General features: G+C 58.1%; 1 protein-coding gene across 1 annotated transcript; it reads left to right on the forward strand.

Annotated features, from left to right (window-relative positions):
* Window positions 1-1,981: 1,981 nt before the first annotated feature.
* COL1A1 (collagen type I alpha 1 chain) lies at window positions 1,982-18,553 on the forward strand (the record flags this gene model as incomplete). Its single annotated transcript, XM_080714043.1, has 53 exons — window positions 1,982-2,036; window positions 4,564-4,763; window positions 4,875-4,909; window positions 5,012-5,047; window positions 5,135-5,236; window positions 5,893-5,920; window positions 6,005-6,073; window positions 6,321-6,365; window positions 6,514-6,567; window positions 6,731-6,784; window positions 7,327-7,380; window positions 7,487-7,540; window positions 7,886-7,939; window positions 8,029-8,073; window positions 8,183-8,236; window positions 8,355-8,399; window positions 8,526-8,579; window positions 8,799-8,897; window positions 8,983-9,027; window positions 9,121-9,219; window positions 9,338-9,391; window positions 9,550-9,657; window positions 9,744-9,797; window positions 9,896-9,948; window positions 10,079-10,169; window positions 10,297-10,350; window positions 10,442-10,540; window positions 11,173-11,226; window positions 11,349-11,402; window positions 11,503-11,556; window positions 11,658-11,711; window positions 12,170-12,214; window positions 12,322-12,420; window positions 12,687-12,794; window positions 13,213-13,320; window positions 13,515-13,568; window positions 13,670-13,723; window positions 13,953-14,060; window positions 14,149-14,202; window positions 14,316-14,369; window positions 14,507-14,668; window positions 14,770-14,877; window positions 15,041-15,148; window positions 15,255-15,308; window positions 15,404-15,511; window positions 15,877-15,930; window positions 16,032-16,139; window positions 16,469-16,522; window positions 16,770-16,877; window positions 16,968-17,250; window positions 17,376-17,566; window positions 18,044-18,286; window positions 18,407-18,553. 53 exons carry the CDS (start codon window positions 1,982-1,984, stop codon window positions 18,551-18,553), a joined length of 4,422 nt encoding a protein of 1,473 aa, XP_080570169.1.
* Window positions 18,554-19,682: the final 1,129 nt, after the last annotated feature.

Below are 19,682 nucleotides of genomic sequence, written 5' to 3' on the forward strand. Positions count from 1 at the left end.
TGCATTAACACCTGGGCAGCTTCCACCAGACACGTTCTTCTCTTGTTCCCACACCCAGGGTCCAGACAGGGGAGGGGCAGGGGCGCTGCAGAGGCCTTCCCGCTCCCTCTTTGGGGGAGCACTTGAGAAAATTTGGAGAGGGAGAGAAGTCAGAGCTCAGCACTTTCCTCGTTCTGTTTTTCTTCTTCTTGAGGAATTTTTTTTCCCCAACTGCTGATGACTTTACCATTCTTGGGGGTGGGCGGTGGAGATTCTGGCTTTTGCTCCCCCCACCCTCGCTCCACTCCAAGTGCCGGACAAAGTCCTACATTCCACAAAAAGCCAGAGCTTCAGAGTTTCCTAAAGATGAGGTGGCGTCTCCTCCCCTCTCGCCCGAGCTCCCCCTCCCCCAGCCGCCAGCCCGGCCAGGGAGGCCCAGCCAGGCTGGGAGGAGACCCCAGGCACATTCTTCCTCTCACTGTCATGCTGCAGAAATTAAAGACACATCTTTGGGCTGGGCGGCCGCCAAGCGTTTCAAGTCAAGAAGTGGCAGAGGAGGGCCTGGGCTTCAGCTTGGCGCCACGTGTAAAGGATGCTTGGAGACCATCTGCCTGCAGCCCCTGGGGCAGAAGCCTAGAACCGGACGTTGGGGTGGCACCACACACCCAGAGCCCCAATCCCAGGGGTCCCTTCACACCCACCAGCTCCATGATGTAGCAACCCCCATCCAGGCCTGCGAGGCTTCAGAAGCCCTCTTCTAGGTGGGCCTGGGAGAGGCCTGGCAGGGGTGTGTGGGAAGGGGGCCCCAGGCAGAAGTCCTTCCAGGTATGAAGTCACCAAACACACAGGGAGGCAGACCGGACACACCAACCCTCACCTGGAGGGAGCCCCGTGACACCCTACCTGAGACAGCCACTCAGGTGCGTGTCACTCAGGTGGGGCACTCCCCCAAGGGGACAGGACCTTTGGCCCCTGTTGGAGAGGGGGCTTCCCTTGGAACCGGCCCACCATAAAGGACCGGACTTTGGGGGTCCAGGAATTGCCATCTCAGCATCTTAACCCCCAGTGGGGGCACTGTAGTCGCTGGCACTAGGTGGGGGCAGATCCTGGGCCACAAGTGACTGCCACATGGTTGGGATAATTGATGAAGGCCCGTCCCTCCATGGCCGTCTCTAGCCCTGCCTCTCTGGAAACTCTATATTTTCCCTTTAATTATAGCCCCAGCAGTCTCCCTCCGCTGCCCCACCCGCACCGCTCATTGTAGCTGCCCACGGCCGACGTGGCTCCCTCCCCTTCTATTCCTTTACTCCCCCCCCCTCTTTGCCTTCGTTGCACAAAACCAGCTGGGGGAGGGTGTGGAGAGGGGCGGGGGAGCAGTGGAATCTTGGATGGTTTGGGGGAGGCGGGACTCCCCGCGTCCACGTTTGCAATGGGGGTGGGGGAGTGGCACCAGAGGGAGAGGAGCTGATGGGGCATTGCAAGGAGACCCCATTGCCCTCCTCAGACCCTCAGATTTGGGCAGGATGCGGGCCCTGGAGAGCCTGCCGTTGAGGTGGAGCTGTTCTGGGTCGTGAGACACGGGGGAGGAAAGGATTCTGACATCTAGATGCATCTTTCCCCAAGGATAGGCTCTTGTTCTTAGGGCCCCCACTCTACTTCAGGGTACAGATGATCCTTTCCTGATTCTAGGGGCAAAGAACAGTGGCCAAAATTTTTAGGAAAGCGAGAAAGCACTAAAAAAATAGTCTCTAAAATCAGTTCACTCGACCTCCCCTGCAATTCCATCTCAAACCCCAAAGGTGTATTTCCCCAGACACCCAAATTCTATGTGTCCCTCACCCTGAGGCCACGTACAACCAGAGAGGTGGCTGCATGCAGCCTCCGGGCACCCTCCCTGAGCAGTGCCCTCCCGAGTTCTCTCTGGACTGTGCTGGGCAGGAGGGTCTCTAACCAGCCCCTGGTCACAGCCAGAGTGGACACAAAACCCTTTTTAAAGTCATCGATGACCATACCCCCCCTTCCCAAGCTCACTCACTCCACTGCGGTGGAGGAGTTCGGTGAGTTCAGGGGGGTCGCAAAGCCTGATCCGCACCTCCGAGCCCCCAGCACCCCCTACACCGACCCTGCTGTCCCATTGCTCAATACCAAAGCGTCCTCCTGGAGAGACATGGAGTCCCAGTTCTAGCTTGAGCCCCGACCTCTCCACCCCAGCTCTCTCCACCATGCCTGAGGATGGAGCGTGCTGCCTGGCTCTGTCTTGGAGCTTCGGGCATGGCAGAAGAATTGACACTCTCAAAGAAAGACCCTGGCCAGCTCTCTGATTCTTAACATTCTATAGAGGAATCTTTCATCTATTCCCCAAATATTACTAACCTTCATACCCCAGCCACACCAGGAGACACCCCTACACCAGCACAGCACTTTAATCCCCCGGTTCTCCTGTTTAGGAGGGACCCGGCTGGCCACTTCAGACCTATTCTTCACCTCTTGACAAGCCTGTCCGGAGGGTGAATGGTGTGGTCAGGAGGACCCTCTCCTAAGCCCCCCAACTCTTCCACCTCTGGAAGGCTCCCCACTCAGCTCTCTAGTTCCACTTGCTCAGACTGGAGGTCCAGGGGGAAAAAGAAAGCACAAGGACACCCCTCACCACACTCGGGGCCACACGCGCTCTGGAGCACACCCTGGCCCAGGCTGGGCTGGGGGGCTGGGGAGGCAAAGGTGCAAAGGGGGGAGACTTGAGTGGACTCTCCCTTCCTTTCCCTCCTCCTCCTCCTCCTCTTCGTTCCAAATTGGGGGCCGGGCCAGGCAGTTCTGATTGGCTGGGGGCCGGGCAGCCGGCTCCCCCTCTCCAAGGGGCAGGGTTCCTCCCAGCTCTCCATCAGGATGGTATAAAAGGGGCCCGGGCCAGTCGTCGGAGCAGACGGGAGTTTCTCCTCGGGGTCGGAGCAGGAGGACGCGGAGTGTGAGGCCACGCATGAGCCGACGCTAACCCCCCACCCCAGCCGCAAAGAGTCTACATGTCTAGGGTCTAGACATGTTCAGCTTTGTGGACCTCCGGCTCCTGCTCCTCTTAGCGGCCACCGCTCTCCTGACATATGGCCAAGAGGGAGGCCAAATCCAGGTCGAAAAGGAAGACAGTAAGTTCAAACTTTGGGGAGGCCAAGCATACTTGGTATCGTGCCTGCACTTGGTCCTAGGGACCTCGGCTTAAACAGAGACTCGGGATGGGATGCGGGATGCTGGAGAGACTCAAAAATGTAAGGGGGTTGTTGGGGGACACCCTAGGAGATGCAAGGAAGTTTAGCCTGGGGTGGAGGTTGAGGTGAGCACCTCCAGGGAGTGAGATGTGAGGATTGAGCGCGTCGTTAGACGGTACAGGAGGAAGTCCCGAACACGCGCGGTGGAATACAACAGGGAAAGTGGGGGTCTTGTCGCGGGTGGAAGCAGAGCACGTCGAGCAAGAGACAGAAAAGCCGAGCTGGGGTTTGGAGCCCACGATGTAAAAGCGATCAGGAAGGCTGTGGGATGATTCATAAGGAAAGATTGTTTGCCTTCTCTGCAGGCTAGACAGTGTGCCTGGGACCGCGGGGGTGCTGGGCTGCGGGGGGAGGGGATGCGCGGAGTGGGCGGGTTGGAGGATGAGAAAGTTTGGCGCGGGCTTGGCAGGGTGGGGTCTTTGCGCCCTCTGCCGATCAATACTGAGCACTGCGCTTCCCGGTCCAGCACTTTTCGGCTTGGGCACTGGAGCGGGAAGACTTGGGTTATTGCCCGGCGTGGACCCCACCTCTAGTACTGGAAAATGAAAACAGGGATGGGGTAGCCCCTGCTTCTAAAAGAAGTGGCCAGTTCAGGGGAATTGACCCCGCCCCGTTTCGATTATTTGGCTTTGCCCGCCACCTAGTGGCCGTCTGGGTAGGCGCTAGCGCGATGGGCGTGGTTAACCAATATTGTTTGTGGACTTTTTTGGTTCTTTGGCCAAGGAGTGACCAAGAAACACTGGCTGGCATTACGAGGTTGAGGCTAGCTTGGAAGGCAGACTTTTAAGATGTCTAGGAGCTGGAGGTTAAGATGCATCCTACTTTAGGGGGATTGGACGCCGCTAAAATCAGCTCCTCCCTATTCTAGCCCCGCCCCTTCCATCCCACCTGCTCCAGGAATGAGGGCTGGACCTCCCTTTTCCCCTCCCACCCCCTCGCTGGCCTCCAGGCAAACCACTCCCCGCGAGCCTGCCCTCTGGATGGAGTCCCTCCTACCCTACTCCACCCCCCCCCCATGGCCTTTATTTCACTTGGCTTCAACGCCCGTGGGTTGAGGTTGGATTTGGAAGCAACTCTGGCCTCGAGCTTTGTTTAAATTCCAGAGAACTGGGGGAGAGTTATAGCCTTCCTGGCCAGTTGCCTCGCGTCGTCACTGGCGCTGTTGCGGAGCATCCGAGCTTTAGGGGAAGAGGAAAATGGGAGGAGGAGGAGGAAGAAGTGGAAAGTCTGAGCGTCTCTGAGAGGCCGGGGAGGTCGGGGTCCCCTGTGCCCCGCGGTGAGGGTCTCGGGCGCCGCCGATCGCACGCGTCTTGTCTGTCTCGTCCAGTCCCCTCAGGTGGCTGCGTACTGCACGGCGTCCAGCATCCCAGTGGACATGTATGGAAACCCGAGCCCTGCAAGGTCTGCGTCTGCGACAACGGCGATGTGATATGCGATGACGTGATGTGTCCGGAAACCCTCGACTGCCCCAACGCTGAGGTCCCCGAGGGCGAGTGCTGTCCTGTCTGCCCTGAAGGAGCGGGTATGGTTCGGGGCCGCGGGCCTGGGGAAGGTCAGGGCCACTCCCTCGCCCTGCGGCTCGGAACCTTTGCCACTGCCCTTGGCAAATGGCCTCTAACTCTGCCTCTTCTCCCTCAGAATCATCTACGAACCAAGAAGCCGCCGGAGTCGAGGTAATCCCCCGCCCTCCGTCTTTGCTGTCAGTCAAGTCCACGACTTCTCACTACTCTCCTGCCTCTAACCCGCCTTTTGCTTTTTCTCCCCCGACCCCGTAGGGACCCAAGGGAGACACTGGCCCCCGAGGCCCAAGGGTAAGCGGTGCACGCGAGGGGCTGGGGAAGCTGGTGCTGGGCGTGGCTCCGGCCCGCGCTCACTCTGGCCCCGCCCTCCCCCTGCAGGGACCCGCTGGCCCCCCCGGAAAAGATGGCATCCCTGGACAGCCTGGACTTCCCGGGCTCCCCGGACCCCCTGGACCTCCCGGACTCCCTGGCCTTGGAGGAGTAAGTGGGGGACCAAGACTCCCCGGGAAAGCCTTGTGTGCCCTGTGTCTGCTGTTTTTTTGTTTTTGCAGTAGATGGCATAACTTTAATCTTGAAATGATTATCTCAAATGTATAGGAAAGTTTCAAGAATAGAGCACAGAACCTTTCACAGTCTGTCATATCCTCTTTATTAGTCTCAGTTTATTCTTATATATCATGACTTTTTTTTCTGGGCCATTGGAGAGTAAGCTGCTGATACTACACCCCTTCGTACATGCTTCAGTATTTCCTAAGACCAAGAGCGTTCCCCTATGTGACCACAGCACAGTGATTAAGTTTAACATCAGCGCAAAACAACCATCTCACATACAGTTCGTCCATATTCAGATTTCACCAAGGTCCCAATAATGTCCTTGATAGTTCCCCTCACCCCCAATCCAGGATCGTGAACTGCATTTGATCATCATGTCTCTTGAGTTCCCATGAATGTGAACTTCAGCTGAGACTTTCTTTGCCTTTCACAACCCCGAAAGGTTTTGAAGAATGTAGTTGTTTTGTAGAGGCCAGTTATTTTATAGGCTGTCCTTCTATTTGGGGTTGTCTGGCTTGATTTGATTTGGGGGATGCGTTGTTGATAGGAGAATCTATCTCACAAGTGATACTGTTTTATTGTAGGTGGCACAGCAGGCAGAACATGATGCCTGTTTGTGTCATTATTGGTGATGTCTTCCGCCATTCAATGTCTTGTCCTGACCCTGATTTCTCATGTACTTTCTTGCTTTTCCAGAACTTTGCTGCCCAAATGTCTTATGGCTATGATGAAAAATCAGCTGGAGTTTCCGTGCCTGGCCCCATGGTAAGCCACCAGGGGGAGGTGGTGACAAGATGAGGATGGGGATCCAGGGGAGATGGGCCAGTAATGGCCGTACAGGGGTGGACTCCGTGGCTTGGGAGATAAAGGTCGCCTTTGGGACTTTAGAGTTTAGAGGGGATGTATGACAACTGTTTTCCCGACAGGAGCCAACGGGGGTGGCAAGACTGTTCCTGTGCTGTGCTTGAACAAAGAAGCCTCACCTCTGACCCCCTTTCTTTTTCTTTCATAGGGTCCCTCCGGTCCTCGTGGTCTCCCTGGCCCCCCTGGTGCACCTGTGAGTATCCAGGACATCTTTGTATTCCACCTTGGGCTTTGAAATGTTAGAGGGAAGTTGGGGATGAGGGTGGGGAAGGTGATCAGAGATGGGGACAGCTTGGTGGACACCTGCCCTTCTAACTCCACTGTCTCTCCTTGTCCTCCAGGGTCCCCAAGGTTTCCAAGGCCCCCCTGGTGAGCCCGGCGAGCCTGGAGCTTCAGTAAGTACAATCTACACTGATAGACCTTCCCTAAAACACACATTCTCCTGTGCAGACACCCCCCACCTGGAGTCTTCCTCACTGCCTCCTCCCAATCCCAGCCTTCCCCTTCTTTTTTCCCTTATTTTAGAAATTCTAACTTCCCCTCTTTCTGTTTCTCTAGGGTCCTATGGGTCCCCGAGGTCCCCCTGGCCCTCCTGGCAAGAATGGAGATGATGTAAGTAACCCCAGAAAGAAGATACCATCTGGTGCATGGCTTCATGGGTCAGATACTGTAATCTCTCACGGTGCCCCATCACCATTGGGGCTGATGCCCAGGGGAAAGAGGGCGAATCTCCCTGCCACACAGGCTGCGCCTGAGCAGTGGGCTTGGCCCTTGGAGTGACATTGCCCTCCCTTCCCCAGCAGGGGACATCCTTCTTCCCCTCGCCCTGCCACTGTAAAGCAATCCACAACCTCATTCCTCCCAGGGAACCACTTCCTCAGGCTTAAGCACTCTGGGTGCACAGGAGAGATCAAAATGCGGGTGACAGAAAGAAGCAGAAATTCCTTTGTAGGGGCTCAAGTTTTATCAAACAAGGGCTTCATTATTAGATCTAAAAGGAGTTCTAGATTTAAAGATTCTGAGCCCCTAAACCTGACCTTTGTAATCTCAAGAAGACTGAGACCTTAAATACTTTCCCAGCCCACAAACATCGTCATGATGTCTCCTCTCTCTCCCTCTCCCTCTCCCTCTTCCTCTCCCCTCCCTCTCTCTAGGGTGAACCTGGCAAGCCTGGTCGTTCTGGTGAGCGTGGACCTCCTGGGCCTCAGGTGAGCAGGGCCGATGCCAGACCCTTCACTTCGCTACTTCTGTGTATGATCAGAGCTGCGTGGATCCTAACGGCCTTTCTCTTTCTTTCTCTGCTTCTCTCTCCAGGGTGCTCGGGGATTGCCCGGAACAGCTGGCCTCCCTGGAATGAAGGGACACAGAGTAAGTCCCATTTGAGTAATCTAAATTCCCAAAGTCCAGTCCTCCCACTCTGCCAGCCTCTTCCCCCAAAAAGAGCCTGGTGTGCATCTTAGCGGGTAGCAGCTTCAGAACCCCCAAGGGATGGAGGTTAGACATCTGCAAAATCTTCCCTCCATGGGAAAGAAATCCTGATAAAGGGACTCCATGAGAAAGAAGCCCCAGGATCATGGGCCAGCTGGGGTTTAATCTAACCCTGAGACAGGGGGATGACTGGAATGGTCTCCTGAGGCTGCTTTCAGATCTGGATGAGTGTCAAAGCGGTCCACCCCCTCCACACAGTCTCACTTTGTCTCTTTCCTATCTTAGGGTTTCAGTGGTCTGGATGGTGCCAAGGGAGATACTGGTCCTGCTGGTCCCAAGGTAAGAGGCTATCAGAATGGCCTGGGCCTCCGCCCCCCCCCCCCAGTCCCACCATGTATGCGGTCCTCACTCTGTTCTGTGTCCTACAGGGCGAACCTGGCAGCCCTGGTGAAAATGGAGCTCCTGGCCAGATGGTGAGTGTGCCAGTCCTAGAGGGAGGAGGAGCAGGGCTCAGGGGCAGGATGGAGGCTGGGTGGTGAGGTGTCTCCCATCTCACTTGGCTTCTCTTGGTCTGTTTGTCAGGGTCCCCGTGGTCTGCCTGGTGAGAGAGGTCGTCCTGGACCCCCTGGCTCTGCTGTAAGTGCTCCTGGCCCCTGGGGGAAAGAAACCCTGGGCTCTGATGGGGCTCCCTGAGACCTGCAGGGTCTGTCCAGCACTCAGTGGATGTAACTGGAGCCTCCCCCCTCTCTTGCAGGGTGCTCGTGGAAACGATGGTGCTACTGGTGCTGCCGGACCCCCTGTGAGTGTGGGCCCTCGACTTTGGGGCCTGGGAGAGGTGGACCCTGTTGGTGGGAAACCTCTCCTGTCCTGGGATGGGCCTCGCAGTTCCCCTTCCCACTGGCTAACATCTCTATTTCATCCACAGGGTCCCACTGGCCCCGCTGGTCCTCCTGGCTTCCCTGGTGCTGTTGGTGCTAAGGTGAGACCCATGCTCCTCTCTGAGCACCACTCTCACCAGCCAGGGGAGGGGGATGTCTCCCTACTCCCCAAAAGAGAGGGATCCAGAGTGTCAAGAAAGAAGCTCACTGTCCAGTGCATTTGAGATCTCAGCTCATCCATGGTCTCCTGGCCCTGTCTCTCCCTCCCGCCACCGTCCAGATGTAAGGTGGCTTCTGACACATCCTTTCTTCCCATCCAGGGTGAAGCTGGTCCCCAAGGAGCCCGAGGCTCTGAAGGTCCCCAGGGTGTGCGTGGTGAGCCCGGCCCCCCTGGCCCTGCTGGTGCTGCTGGCCCCGCTGTGAGTGTCCCCCTTAGACTTCCCTGTGCCATTTTCCAATCTCAGAGACCTTTCTTGTCACTCAGTTTTTTTCTCTGTGCCTTAGGGAAACCCTGGTGCTGATGGACAACCCGGTGCTAAAGGTGCCAACGTAAGTACTCTTCCAGGTCCTCCCAGATGCCCACCTCCCACCTGCCATGTGCCCCCCACCCCTGGGCTCAACTGTCCACTCTGTCACCCACAGGGTGCTCCTGGTATTGCTGGTGCCCCTGGCTTTCCCGGTGCCCGAGGCCCCTCTGGACCACAGGGCCCCAGCGGCCCTCCCGGCCCCAAGGGTAACAGTGTAAGTACAAACCTCTCCTTCCTGCCCCACCCTGTCAGAGCATCCCTGGATGGAGGGCAGAAGATGCAGGCCAACCAAGCACCCCGTCCTCAGCTCCTTCTCTCCTTCCCCCACACAGGGTGAACCCGGCGCTCCCGGCAACAAAGGAGACACTGGCGCCAAAGGAGAACCTGTAAGTCCCCACCCCCCCTCTGTCCCAGGCGCCCTCAAGGGAGACCAGGGAGGCAGGGAAGGCCACATGCAGAAGCCCAGCACTAGAGGCCCAGCCTCAGGCCAGCTTTGGGGCTGGCACCAGCTGGCTGCTCACCAAGGTCACACCCTCTCCTCCAGGGCCCCGCTGGTATTCAAGGACCCCCTGGCCCTGCTGGAGAAGAAGGAAAACGAGGAGCCCGAGGTGAACCCGGACCTGCTGGCCTGCCCGGACCCCCTGGCGAGCGTGTGAGTGTCCTGTCTCTGCACCCAGTGCCCACCCGCTGCCCCCCCCAACCGTGCCTCTGAGCTCACCTCCTGCCCTCCTTCTGCAGGGTGGACCTGGAAGCCGTGGTTTCCCTGGCGCTGATGGTGTTGCTGGCCCCAAGGTAACCTCTTTTCGTTTCAGAGAAGCTGACCCCTGGCCCCTGGGCATCCCCTTCTTCTTGGGGTGCAGCTAACTCCCCCTCCCGCCCCTTCCCGCCAGTCATCAGTGCTCCCTGCTGCAGCTGCGGATGCACATGTCTCCTTTCCCTCTACGTCCGGCCACATTTTGCTGTCCTGTCCCATCCACTGCCCCTCAAAGCCCACTTGGACCAGCCGCCTAGCCCTTCTGGAAAGAGGCCCAGGCATGAGACCCTAATGGCCCCTGTGACTTCCTCCCGACCAGGGTCCCGCTGGTGAACGTGGTTCCCCTGGTCCTGCTGGACCCAAAGGTTCTCCTGGTGAAGCTGGTCGTCCTGGTGAAGCTGGCCTGCCTGGTGCCAAGGTGAGACCCCTGCCCTTCAGCCCAGCTGGGCCAGGCCTGCTGTGTGAGTCTGGGGTGTTCTCCTGCCAGTCACCCTCCTCCCCTCGACAATTATCGCCCCTCTCCTCCCTGCCCCACAGGGTCTGACTGGAAGCCCTGGCAGCCCCGGTCCTGATGGCAAAACTGGCCCCCCTGTAAGTATTATCTCCTGAGCCCCCATCCTCCTCTCCCTACCACCTGCCTGCCCCCTGAGCTCACCACTGTCTCCCTGCCGCTCATCTGCAGGGTCCCGCTGGTCAAGATGGTCGTCCCGGACCCCCAGGTCCCCCTGGTGCCCGTGGTCAGGCTGGTGTGATGGGATTCCCTGGACCTAAAGGTGCTGCTGTGAGTATTCAATGAGGAATATCGCAGAGCTGGGGACTCAGTGAGGAATATCGCAGAGCTGGGGACAGGCACACACCAGAGGCAAGCTCCCTGGGCTCTGGGCCCAGCTCTGCTGACTGCTGCGTGACCTAGGGCCACTCCCTGCTCCTCCCTGGGCCTTAGTTTCCCCATCTGTAAAATGAAAGATTTCCTCTGGCTCCACGACCATTGCTTGGTCCCCAGAAATAAATCTTGTTGGTGTCCCCTTCATGGGTAGGATGGGTCTTTTATATGATAATCACCGCCAAATTTGATGGGATCTTTGAGGTTCACAAGGACACCCAGAGGAGTTGAGAGGACCCCTGAGCTGCAAAAGGGCCCCTGTGCAGTTTGGATCACCGCAGGCAGAGAACAGGGAGAAGGAAGTGGGCGTGGACAGAGTGGTTAAGGGGCACTTTTTGCAGCATTTGAGAGCCATGCTAGCATTTCCTAGAAGGCCAAAGCTTTGTAAACAGAGCCTAAAGTAGTCTTTTTGAAAAGAATGCCCCTTAAAAAAAAAAAAAGATTCTAGTCAAAGTCCACAGGAGGACAGGAACACCAGAGGCCTGGTTCCTCCTCCTTGGGCCTCACCCCCCAACTTCCTTTCCTCACAGGGAGAGCCTGGCAAAGCTGGAGAGCGCGGTGTTCCCGGACCCCCTGGCGCTGTCGTGAGTGTCTCCTCTCAGTCCTTATCTCCTTCCTGCCCCTGCCCAGGACACACAACTCCCCGGGGGGCGCAGGAGCCTGCCCCCCGCCTGGCCACCCTGAGTTCTTTGCTTTCTTCCCACAGGGTCCCGCTGGCAAAGATGGAGAGGCTGGAGCTCAGGGGCCCCCAGGCCCTGCTGTAAGTGTGCTGACTGGGAGGCCTGGGGGGCAGGAAAGGGGAGGCCCCCACCCTTCCTCTCCTCGGACCACCTGTGACCACAACATCCTCTCTGTGACAGGGTCCCGCTGGTGAGAGAGGTGAACAAGGCCCCACTGGCTCTCCCGGATTCCAGGTGAGGCCTCCTGGCTGCCACGGGATTTGAGGAGGGACGCCTCTTTGCTCTCTTCCAGATTTCTGAACCTTCTTTTTCCCTCCCCCATTGCCCCCTGACAGGGTCTTCCTGGCTCCGCTGGTCCTCCCGGTGAAGCAGGCAAACCCGGTGAACAGGTGAGGAAGCAACCATCAGAGAGAGAGGGAGGGCAGGACATACAGAGGGACAGGTCACTGCACCTAGCCAATCAGACAGCTGACAGCAGCTGAAAGGACTGAGGTTAGACACCAGGAAGGACTTGCTGCAATGGAGGCATTCTCAGAGGGGAGCAGGGAGCTGCTGCATATATTTTGGAAGGAGCTTCATGGCTGCTAGGCTCAGTGACTTCTTTTATAAGTGCTAGAATACTCTGGCTTTCTGTCAAGCCTTCTAATAGTAAGTCTGGCGAGAAGGGAGGCCTTTGATACATCCCAAGAAGGAGTAGGGGGTTGTTTTAGAACAGCCCTGTTCTGTGCTGAGAAGGGGCTCATCTCTAATCGTGGCCCCGAGGGCCAGTCCCCAGGAAGACAGACAATTCTGTCTCATGGGGAGATGCAGGTAGGTTTGGTTCACTGTCGCTCTCCTCCCCCCACAGGGTGTTCCTGGAGACCTTGGTGCCCCCGGCCCCTCTGGAGCAAGAGTAAGTAGAATCTCTCTGTCTCGCTGCTGCTCCCGCCAAGACGCCCAGTGCCTGGCCCTGGCCCTGACTCTGGAGCAAACATCATGTGCCTGGTTCTTCCTTTCTAGGGCGAGAGAGGTTTCCCTGGTGAGCGCGGTGTGCAAGGTCCCCCCGGCCCTGCTGGTCCCCGCGGGTCCAACGGTGCTCCTGGCAATGACGGTGCCAAGGTGAGAAGGCACGGAAAGTGCTCCAACAGCAGCCCAGGGACCTGCCTCCTGGGGCCAGGGTGCTGGGCTGTGACCAGAGCTGAGGGGAGGTGGGAGGTGGGGGAGCGAGACGAGGGTGGGGACCACGTGCAGCCTGAAGTTCCAGCCTATCTCCTCTAGGCTGACACCTGTCCTAGGCCTTGGAGCCAAACCTGGGAGACCCCAAGAGGGGGCTGAGGGCTCGAAGCCACTACTGGGAGCCTCACTGTCTTCTTGGCTCCACACAGGGTGATACTGGTGCTCCTGGAGCCCCTGGTAGCCAGGGCGCCCCTGGTCTTCAGGGAATGCCCGGTGAACGCGGTGCAGCTGGCCTTCCAGGCCCTAAGGGTGACAGAGTAAGTCCTCCTTCCCCCACCCACAAGCCCTTTGCGGCTCCCATCTCTCTCCCTACATTGAATCTCTCAGCATCTCTGCTTCTCCCTTTGATTTTCCTCTCTTATCCTGAATCCTCCCTTCTGTTCTGGCTCCTTTACTGGTGAATCTCTGACTGCAGTCCAGGCCCTTCTCCCCATGAGTTACCATGGTGATGAGAGGTAGGGCATCTCATTGGTGGAAGACTTCTTATTCATCCCCCTACCCAAGTCAGGGGCTGCTTCTCAATCTCCAGGCAGGACATTTTTCCCCTGAAAGAATTTTGTATCCTTGTCACAGGCACAGCTGGGAGGGCCTCTTAGGTGTCCCAGACATAAGTAGAACACTACAGGCCACCTCCCAGCCCCACACTGGAAGTCTCAGACTTTTCCCTGTCTTTAGGGAGACACTGGTCCCAAAGGTGCTGATGGCTCTCCTGGCAAAGATGGTTCCCGTGGTCTGACTGGCCCCATCGGTCCTCCTGGCCCAGCTGGTGCCGCCGGTGACAAGGTGAGTGGTAACCTCCTCATCTTCTTCCCTAACACACAGCTCTCCTACTAAGCCTGGCTGGAGCTCTGTAGGTTAGGCAGAAACTGCCATACCAAAATGGCGACCCTGAACTGGAGGGGAGGCTCTCCTGGGGTTATCTGCCATGAGTGTTCAGGGTGGCTCCTGACTGTGTGCCTCTTGTCTCTCCTTCTCAGGGTGAAACTGGTCCCAGCGGCCCTGCTGGTCCCACCGGAGCCCGTGGTGCCCCTGTAAGTGCAGAAGCCCCTGTTAAGACCCATACTCAGCCCCTCCCCCCCTTTACCCTCTCCCATGTCCTGGTATCTTTCCAACCTGCCTCCTTTTCTTCTAGGGAGACCGTGGTGAGCCTGGCCCCCCCGGCCCTGCTGGCTTCGCTGGCCCCCCTGTAAGTAAAAAGGCCCTCTTCATTGTCCATCACCAACTGGGATGTGGGGCAAGGGACCTGGGGCGACTGAATGAGGACAGAGTCACCAGCCTGCATCTGGGGAGGGATGGTTCTGCACCCAGACATCTCCCTGTCTCTAGTCGCTGCTGCCCTCTTGCAGCCCGTGCCCCCCACCCCAGGCTCCCTTGCTGCCATATCCTCCCCACTCACCGCTCTCCCTCCTCCCTAGGGTGCTGATGGCCAACCTGGTGCTAAAGGCGAACCTGGTGATGCTGGTGCTAAAGGCGATGCTGGTCCTCCTGGCCCTGCTGGACCTGCTGGGCCCCCTGGACCCATTGTGAGTACTTCACCTTCTGCACCTCGAGCTGCCCACGGCCTCGGGCCTGGGGCTGGCCTGGGCCTCATACCTCTGTGATTTCCTGCAGGGTAACGTTGGTGCTCCTGGACCCAAAGGTGCTCGTGGCAGTGCTGGTCCCCCTGTGAGTACCACCTGCCTCTCCGCGGAGCCTCCCCACAGCCAGGGTTTGGAGGGGGGCTGGGCCAGGTGAGCCAGCCATTCTCTTCTGACCACACTTGTGTCCTCTCCTGCCAGGGTGCTACTGGTTTCCCCGGTGCTGCTGGCCGCGTCGGTCCCCCTGGCCCCTCTGTGAGTATCGGTGGTAAAGTCCTTGCTCTGGGTCATGGGTGGTGGACACACACGGTGAGAGGATAGAACACCCCACTGAGACCTCCCCAATGCTCCAAAGCCACTGGAGTCTGATAGCCCCTCTTGTCCCCATCCAGGGAAACGCTGGACCTCCTGGCCCTCCTGGCCCTGCTGGCAAAGAAGGCGGCAAAGGTCCCCGTGGTGAGACTGGCCCTGCTGGACGTCCCGGTGAAGTTGGTCCCCCTGGTCCCCCTGGCCCTGCTGGAGAAAAAGGATCCCCTGGTGCTGATGGGCCTGCTGTAAGTGCCAGCTCAAATCTCTGAAGTGCTGTAAGTGTCCAGAGCTGGGAAGTGGCCCCTATGCCACCGTGAGGCACCTCACAACTGTCTGTCTCCCACAGGGCTCTCCTGGTACCCCTGGACCTCAGGGTATTGCTGGACAGCGTGGTGTAGTCGGCCTGCCCGGTCAAAGAGGAGAAAGAGGCTTCCCTGGACTTCCTGGACCTTCTGTAAGTGCTCCCCCATGTTGGGGTCCCCAAGAAGAACCATCCCAGGACTTGGAGAGTGCAGGGTGGGGGAGGGGTGGAGTCAAGGAGTACAGATCTGATGGAGACGGTCTCAGGGACTCAACTCCCAATCCTGTCTCTGGCACGACTCTTTCCTCTCCCTCAGGGTGAACCCGGCAAACAAGGTCCTTCTGGAGCAAGTGGTGAACGTGGTCCTCCTGGCCCCACAGGGCCCCCTGGATTGGCTGGACCCCCTGGTGAATCTGGACGGGAGGTGAGTGTCAGCCTCTGAGCCTGCGGCAGCGCCCTGTGGGTCCAGCGGGTCAGTGCCCCAGCTCTCCTCCTGGAGGAGGGCTCACTTCTCCCTCCACTCTCTGCAGGGATCCCCTGGTGCTGAAGGTTCCCCTGGACGAGATGGCTCTCCTGGCCCCAAGGTAAGAAGGAGGCTAAAGCCCGGCCCACCACATTCCCGCACCAGCCTTGCCCTGTCTGCTGGGGCTGACTCCGGTCTCTGTGCCCCCCCACCTAGGGTGACCGTGGTGAGACTGGCCCTGCTGGACCCCCTGGTGCTCCTGGTGCTCCTGGTGCCCCCGGCCCTGTCGGCCCTGCTGGCAAGAACGGCGACCGTGGTGAGACTGTAAGTAGCCGGGTTTGGCTCAGGCCAGGGACTCTCCAGGCCTGCTCAGGGGCCTGGGGACAGACAGCTAACCTCCCCCAGGCCAGAGAAGGAGAGACCTTCTAAGATGCACAGATTCTCAGGCTCCCTGGAAAAACAGACCTCAAGGATGCTGTCCAGACAGGACCCCATCTCCCCGGAAGAATAGTGTTTGCCCAGCTCACCTGAAGCCTGCCTCTGGGGAGGCTGATCAGGGGTCAGCAGATATGATCACAGTGGAGGGATACAGCCACAGAAGGGGAGGCTCATCCTGCAGCTCAGGCCGGGCCAGCCCCCAGGCTCAGCATCCCTTGGCCAGGATCTAACCTTCTCTCTCCTCTCCCCAGGGTCCTGCCGGTCCTGCCGGTCCCATTGGCCCCGCTGGTGCCCGCGGCCCTGCTGTAAGTGCCCAGGCCGACCCTCAGTCTGTCAGAACCCATGGATGGTGGCCCCACTCACCAAAGAACTCTCACCTGACAGCCTGTCCCCTCCTCTCACCTAGGGACCCCAAGGCCCCCGTGGTGACAAGGGTGAGACAGGCGAGCAAGGCGACAGAGGCCTAAAGGGTCACCGTGGCTTCTCTGGTCTCCAGGGTCCCCCTGGCCCTCCTGTGAGTATACCCCGCCCCCCTGCCTTTGAGCCCCCTCTACCCACCGCCATGCTGTGCAGCATGACGTGGGCTGGGGACCTTTGCCTCAGTCGCCCCCTCTAGATGGATATTCTGGCTCCCCCCTAGTGGGGACCAGGGTCTAAAGACTGGTGGGCATTTCCAAATAGCCTCTGAGAGGGAGAGGGGTGCACAGGGACGGAGTGAGGGAGAGGTCTCAGCGTACCTCAGCATGACCTAGTGCTGGGGGCCCACACTGCCCTGTCTATACAGCCAGAGTCCAGGCCGCATTTGACCCCTGCTGGGCCTGAATTGCCTGTTTTTGTCCTCAGGGCCCCTCTGGTGAACAAGGTCCCTCTGGAGCTTCTGGTCCTGCTGGTCCCCGTGTAAGTCATGCTTTTCATCGCCTCTACCTGGGTCCCGAGCCCAGGCTCACCTGAGGGCCCTCTACCCTGGCGGGACACAGGCATCTCTCAGCTCCCTGGAGAAGGCCTTGGAGACAGCAAGTGGGGCGAGGGGAAACTCCTTCCTCCCACACACCATTTCCTGGCCCAGCTGAGGAAGGGAGGGAGGAGGATGGGGGTTGCCTCAGTCTTTCCAGCAGGTATTCTTCAACCATCTCTCCCCATCCAGGGTCCTCCTGGCTCTGCTGGTTCTCCTGGCAAAGACGGTCTCAACGGTCTCCCAGGCCCCATCGGCCCCCCTGGTCCTCGTGGTCGCACTGGTGATGCCGGCCCTGTTGTACGTAGCTCTGCCCCTCTGCCTCACAGCCCTCCAGCCCCAAGAGCAGTAGGACACCGGTAACCTTTCATCTCCTCCCTCTCTGTGCAGGGTCCCCCCGGCCCTCCTGGACCCCCTGGTCCTCCTGGTCCTCCCAGCGGTGGTTTCGACTTCAGCTTCATGCCCCAGCCACCTCAAGAGAAGTCTCAGGATGGTGGCCGCTACTACCGGGCTGATGATGCCAACGTGGTTCGTGACCGTGACCTCGAGGTGGACACCACCCTCAAGAGCCTGACCCAGCAGATCGAGAACATCCGCAGCCCCGAAGGCAGCCGCAAGAACCCCGCCCGCACCTGCCGAGACCTCAAGATGTGCCACTCTGACTGGAAGAGCGGTGAGGGCCTGCCCTGGCTGCCCCGCCTTGCCATGCCAGTGAACTCACACCGCCTCGTGCACCCCACCTCCCGTCTGGCGCCTGACGCCCACCTCCCCTGACCACCTGGTTCTGCCCCACCGCAGGAGAGTACTGGATTGACCCCAACCAGGGCTGCAACTTGGATGCAATCAAGGTCTTCTGCAACATGGAAACTGGTGAGACCTGTGTGTACCCCACTCAGCCCAGCGTGGCCCAGAAGAACTGGTACATCAGCAAGAACCCCAAGGACAAGAGGCACGTCTGGTTCGGCGAGAGCATGACCGGAGGATTCCAGGTGCGTGAGCTGGACCCCAGAGCCCTTTCAGAAAGAGGGCTAGCTCAGCACTCTGATGGCTCAGAAGTCCTGGAGTGCACTAGGTCTCTGTTGAGCGGGAGCGACGGGGCTGGGCTGGGAGGCAGGAGTCCCAGGTCCTTGATAGTGGCTCAGATACAAGGTACCTGTGGGTAAGTGATGCCCCCCTCCTGACGTAAAAGGTAGTTGGGGCCGGGCGTAGTGGTGCATGCCTGTAATCCCAGTACTTGGGAGGCTGAGACAAGAGAATCGCGGGTTCAAGGCTTGCCCCAGGAACTTTGTGAGACCCTGTTTCAAACTAAAAAATAAAATCAGTCTGAGGTCATAGCTCAGAGGTAGAATTACCCTGAATTCAAACTGTAGTACCAACTGGGAATGTTCCCCAAGGACTTTGGCAGGAAGGCCGGGACTAGATGACTCCAGTGACCACTCACCCCAGACTGTTTCCCACCCCTGCAGTTCGAGTATGGCAGTGAGGGCTCCGACCCTGCCGACGTGGCTATCCAACTCACCTTCCTGCGCCTGATGTCCACCGAGGCCTCCCAGAACATCACCTACCACTGCAAGAACAGCGTGGCCTACATGGACCAGCAAACTGGCAACCTCAAGAAGTCCCTGCTCCTCCAGGGCTCCAACGAGATCGAGCTCCGGGCCGAGGGCAACAGCCGCTTCACCTACAGCACCATCCACGATGGCTGCACGGTGAGTCCCCCCCCTCCCCTGGGCCTGCCTCCCTGGGCTTTGGCTACTGGGGCAGGCCTCTGTTCTCCTTACCCCCTCATCACCCCCATGGTAATGACTCACTGACTCCCCTCCCCCCAGAGTCACACCGGAGCCTGGGGCAAGACAGTCATTGAATACAAAACCACCAAGACCTCCCGCCTGCCCATCATCGATGTGGCCCCCTTGGACATTGGCGCCCCAGACCAGGAATTCGGCATCGACATTGGCCCTGTCTGCTTCGTGTAAACTCTCTCCACTCCAACCTGGCTCCCTCCCACCCGGCCCACGGTCCTCCCATCCCGGAAACAGACAAACAACCCAAACTGATTCCCCCAAAAAGCCAAAAATTGGGAGACAATTTCACATGGACTTTGGAGAATATTTTTTTCCTTTTCATTCATCTCTCAAACTTAGTTTTTTTTTTTTAATCTCTGACCAACTGAACATGGCCAAAAAACCAAAAGTGCATTCAACCTTACCAAAAAAAAAAAAAAAAAAAAAAGAATAAATAAATAACTTTTTAAAAAAGGAAGCTTGGTCCACTTGCTTGAAGACCCATGTGGGGGTAAGTCCTTTTCTGCCCATTGGGCTTATGATACCCCAATGCTGCCCTTTCTGCTCCTTTCTACACCCCCTCTTGGGGCCTCTCTTCCACTGCTCCCTAAATTCAGGTCTCCCCAAAAGACACAGAAAACAATGCATTGTCTGCCCACCAACCAAAGGCAATGCCCAAACACCCAAGTGGCCCCAACCCCGGCCACTCCTTCACCCAGCACCCCCAAACCCTGGGGGACCCGGGGTTCTCAGACTGCCAAGGAGCCTTGCCCTCTGGCATCCCATGGCCTCTGCAACACACTCACCTACTTCATTTTTGAGGGGGCCATGCCAGGGGAGCCCCCACCTCTCCCTGGGCTTGGAGGAGAGTCAGGCAGGGCCACAGCAGAGCGAAAACATCACCGGTGCCAAACCCCACGCATGCGTGCCTGCGCAGGGCTGGGAGGGAGAGATTGTTCTGTTCCTTGTGTAACTGTGTTGCTGAAAGACTACCTCGTTCTTGTCTTCGTGTGTCACCGGGGCAACTGTGTGGGGGCGGGATGGGGCAGGGTGGCAGCAGCTCCCCATTTTATATCAAAGGTGCTACATCTGTGTGATGGGGTGGGGTGGGGAAGGAATCTCTGGTGCTATAGAAGTTGAGATGCCCCCCTAGGCCAGCAAACATTCCTTTTTGTTCAAAGTCTTTTTTTATTCTTTGTTTTTTTTTTCATTCTTTCCTTTTTTTTTTTTTTTTTCTTGTTCTTTTTAATGGATGGGGACTCCTGTGAATTTTTTTCTAACGGTGCTATTTAACTTGGGGGGGGAGGGGTGCTGGGCCCTA

This window comes from Muscardinus avellanarius, assembly GCF_963383645.1.
Source record: "Muscardinus avellanarius genome assembly, chromosome: 16".
NCBI lineage: Eukaryota > Metazoa > Chordata > Mammalia > Rodentia > Gliridae > Muscardinus > Muscardinus avellanarius.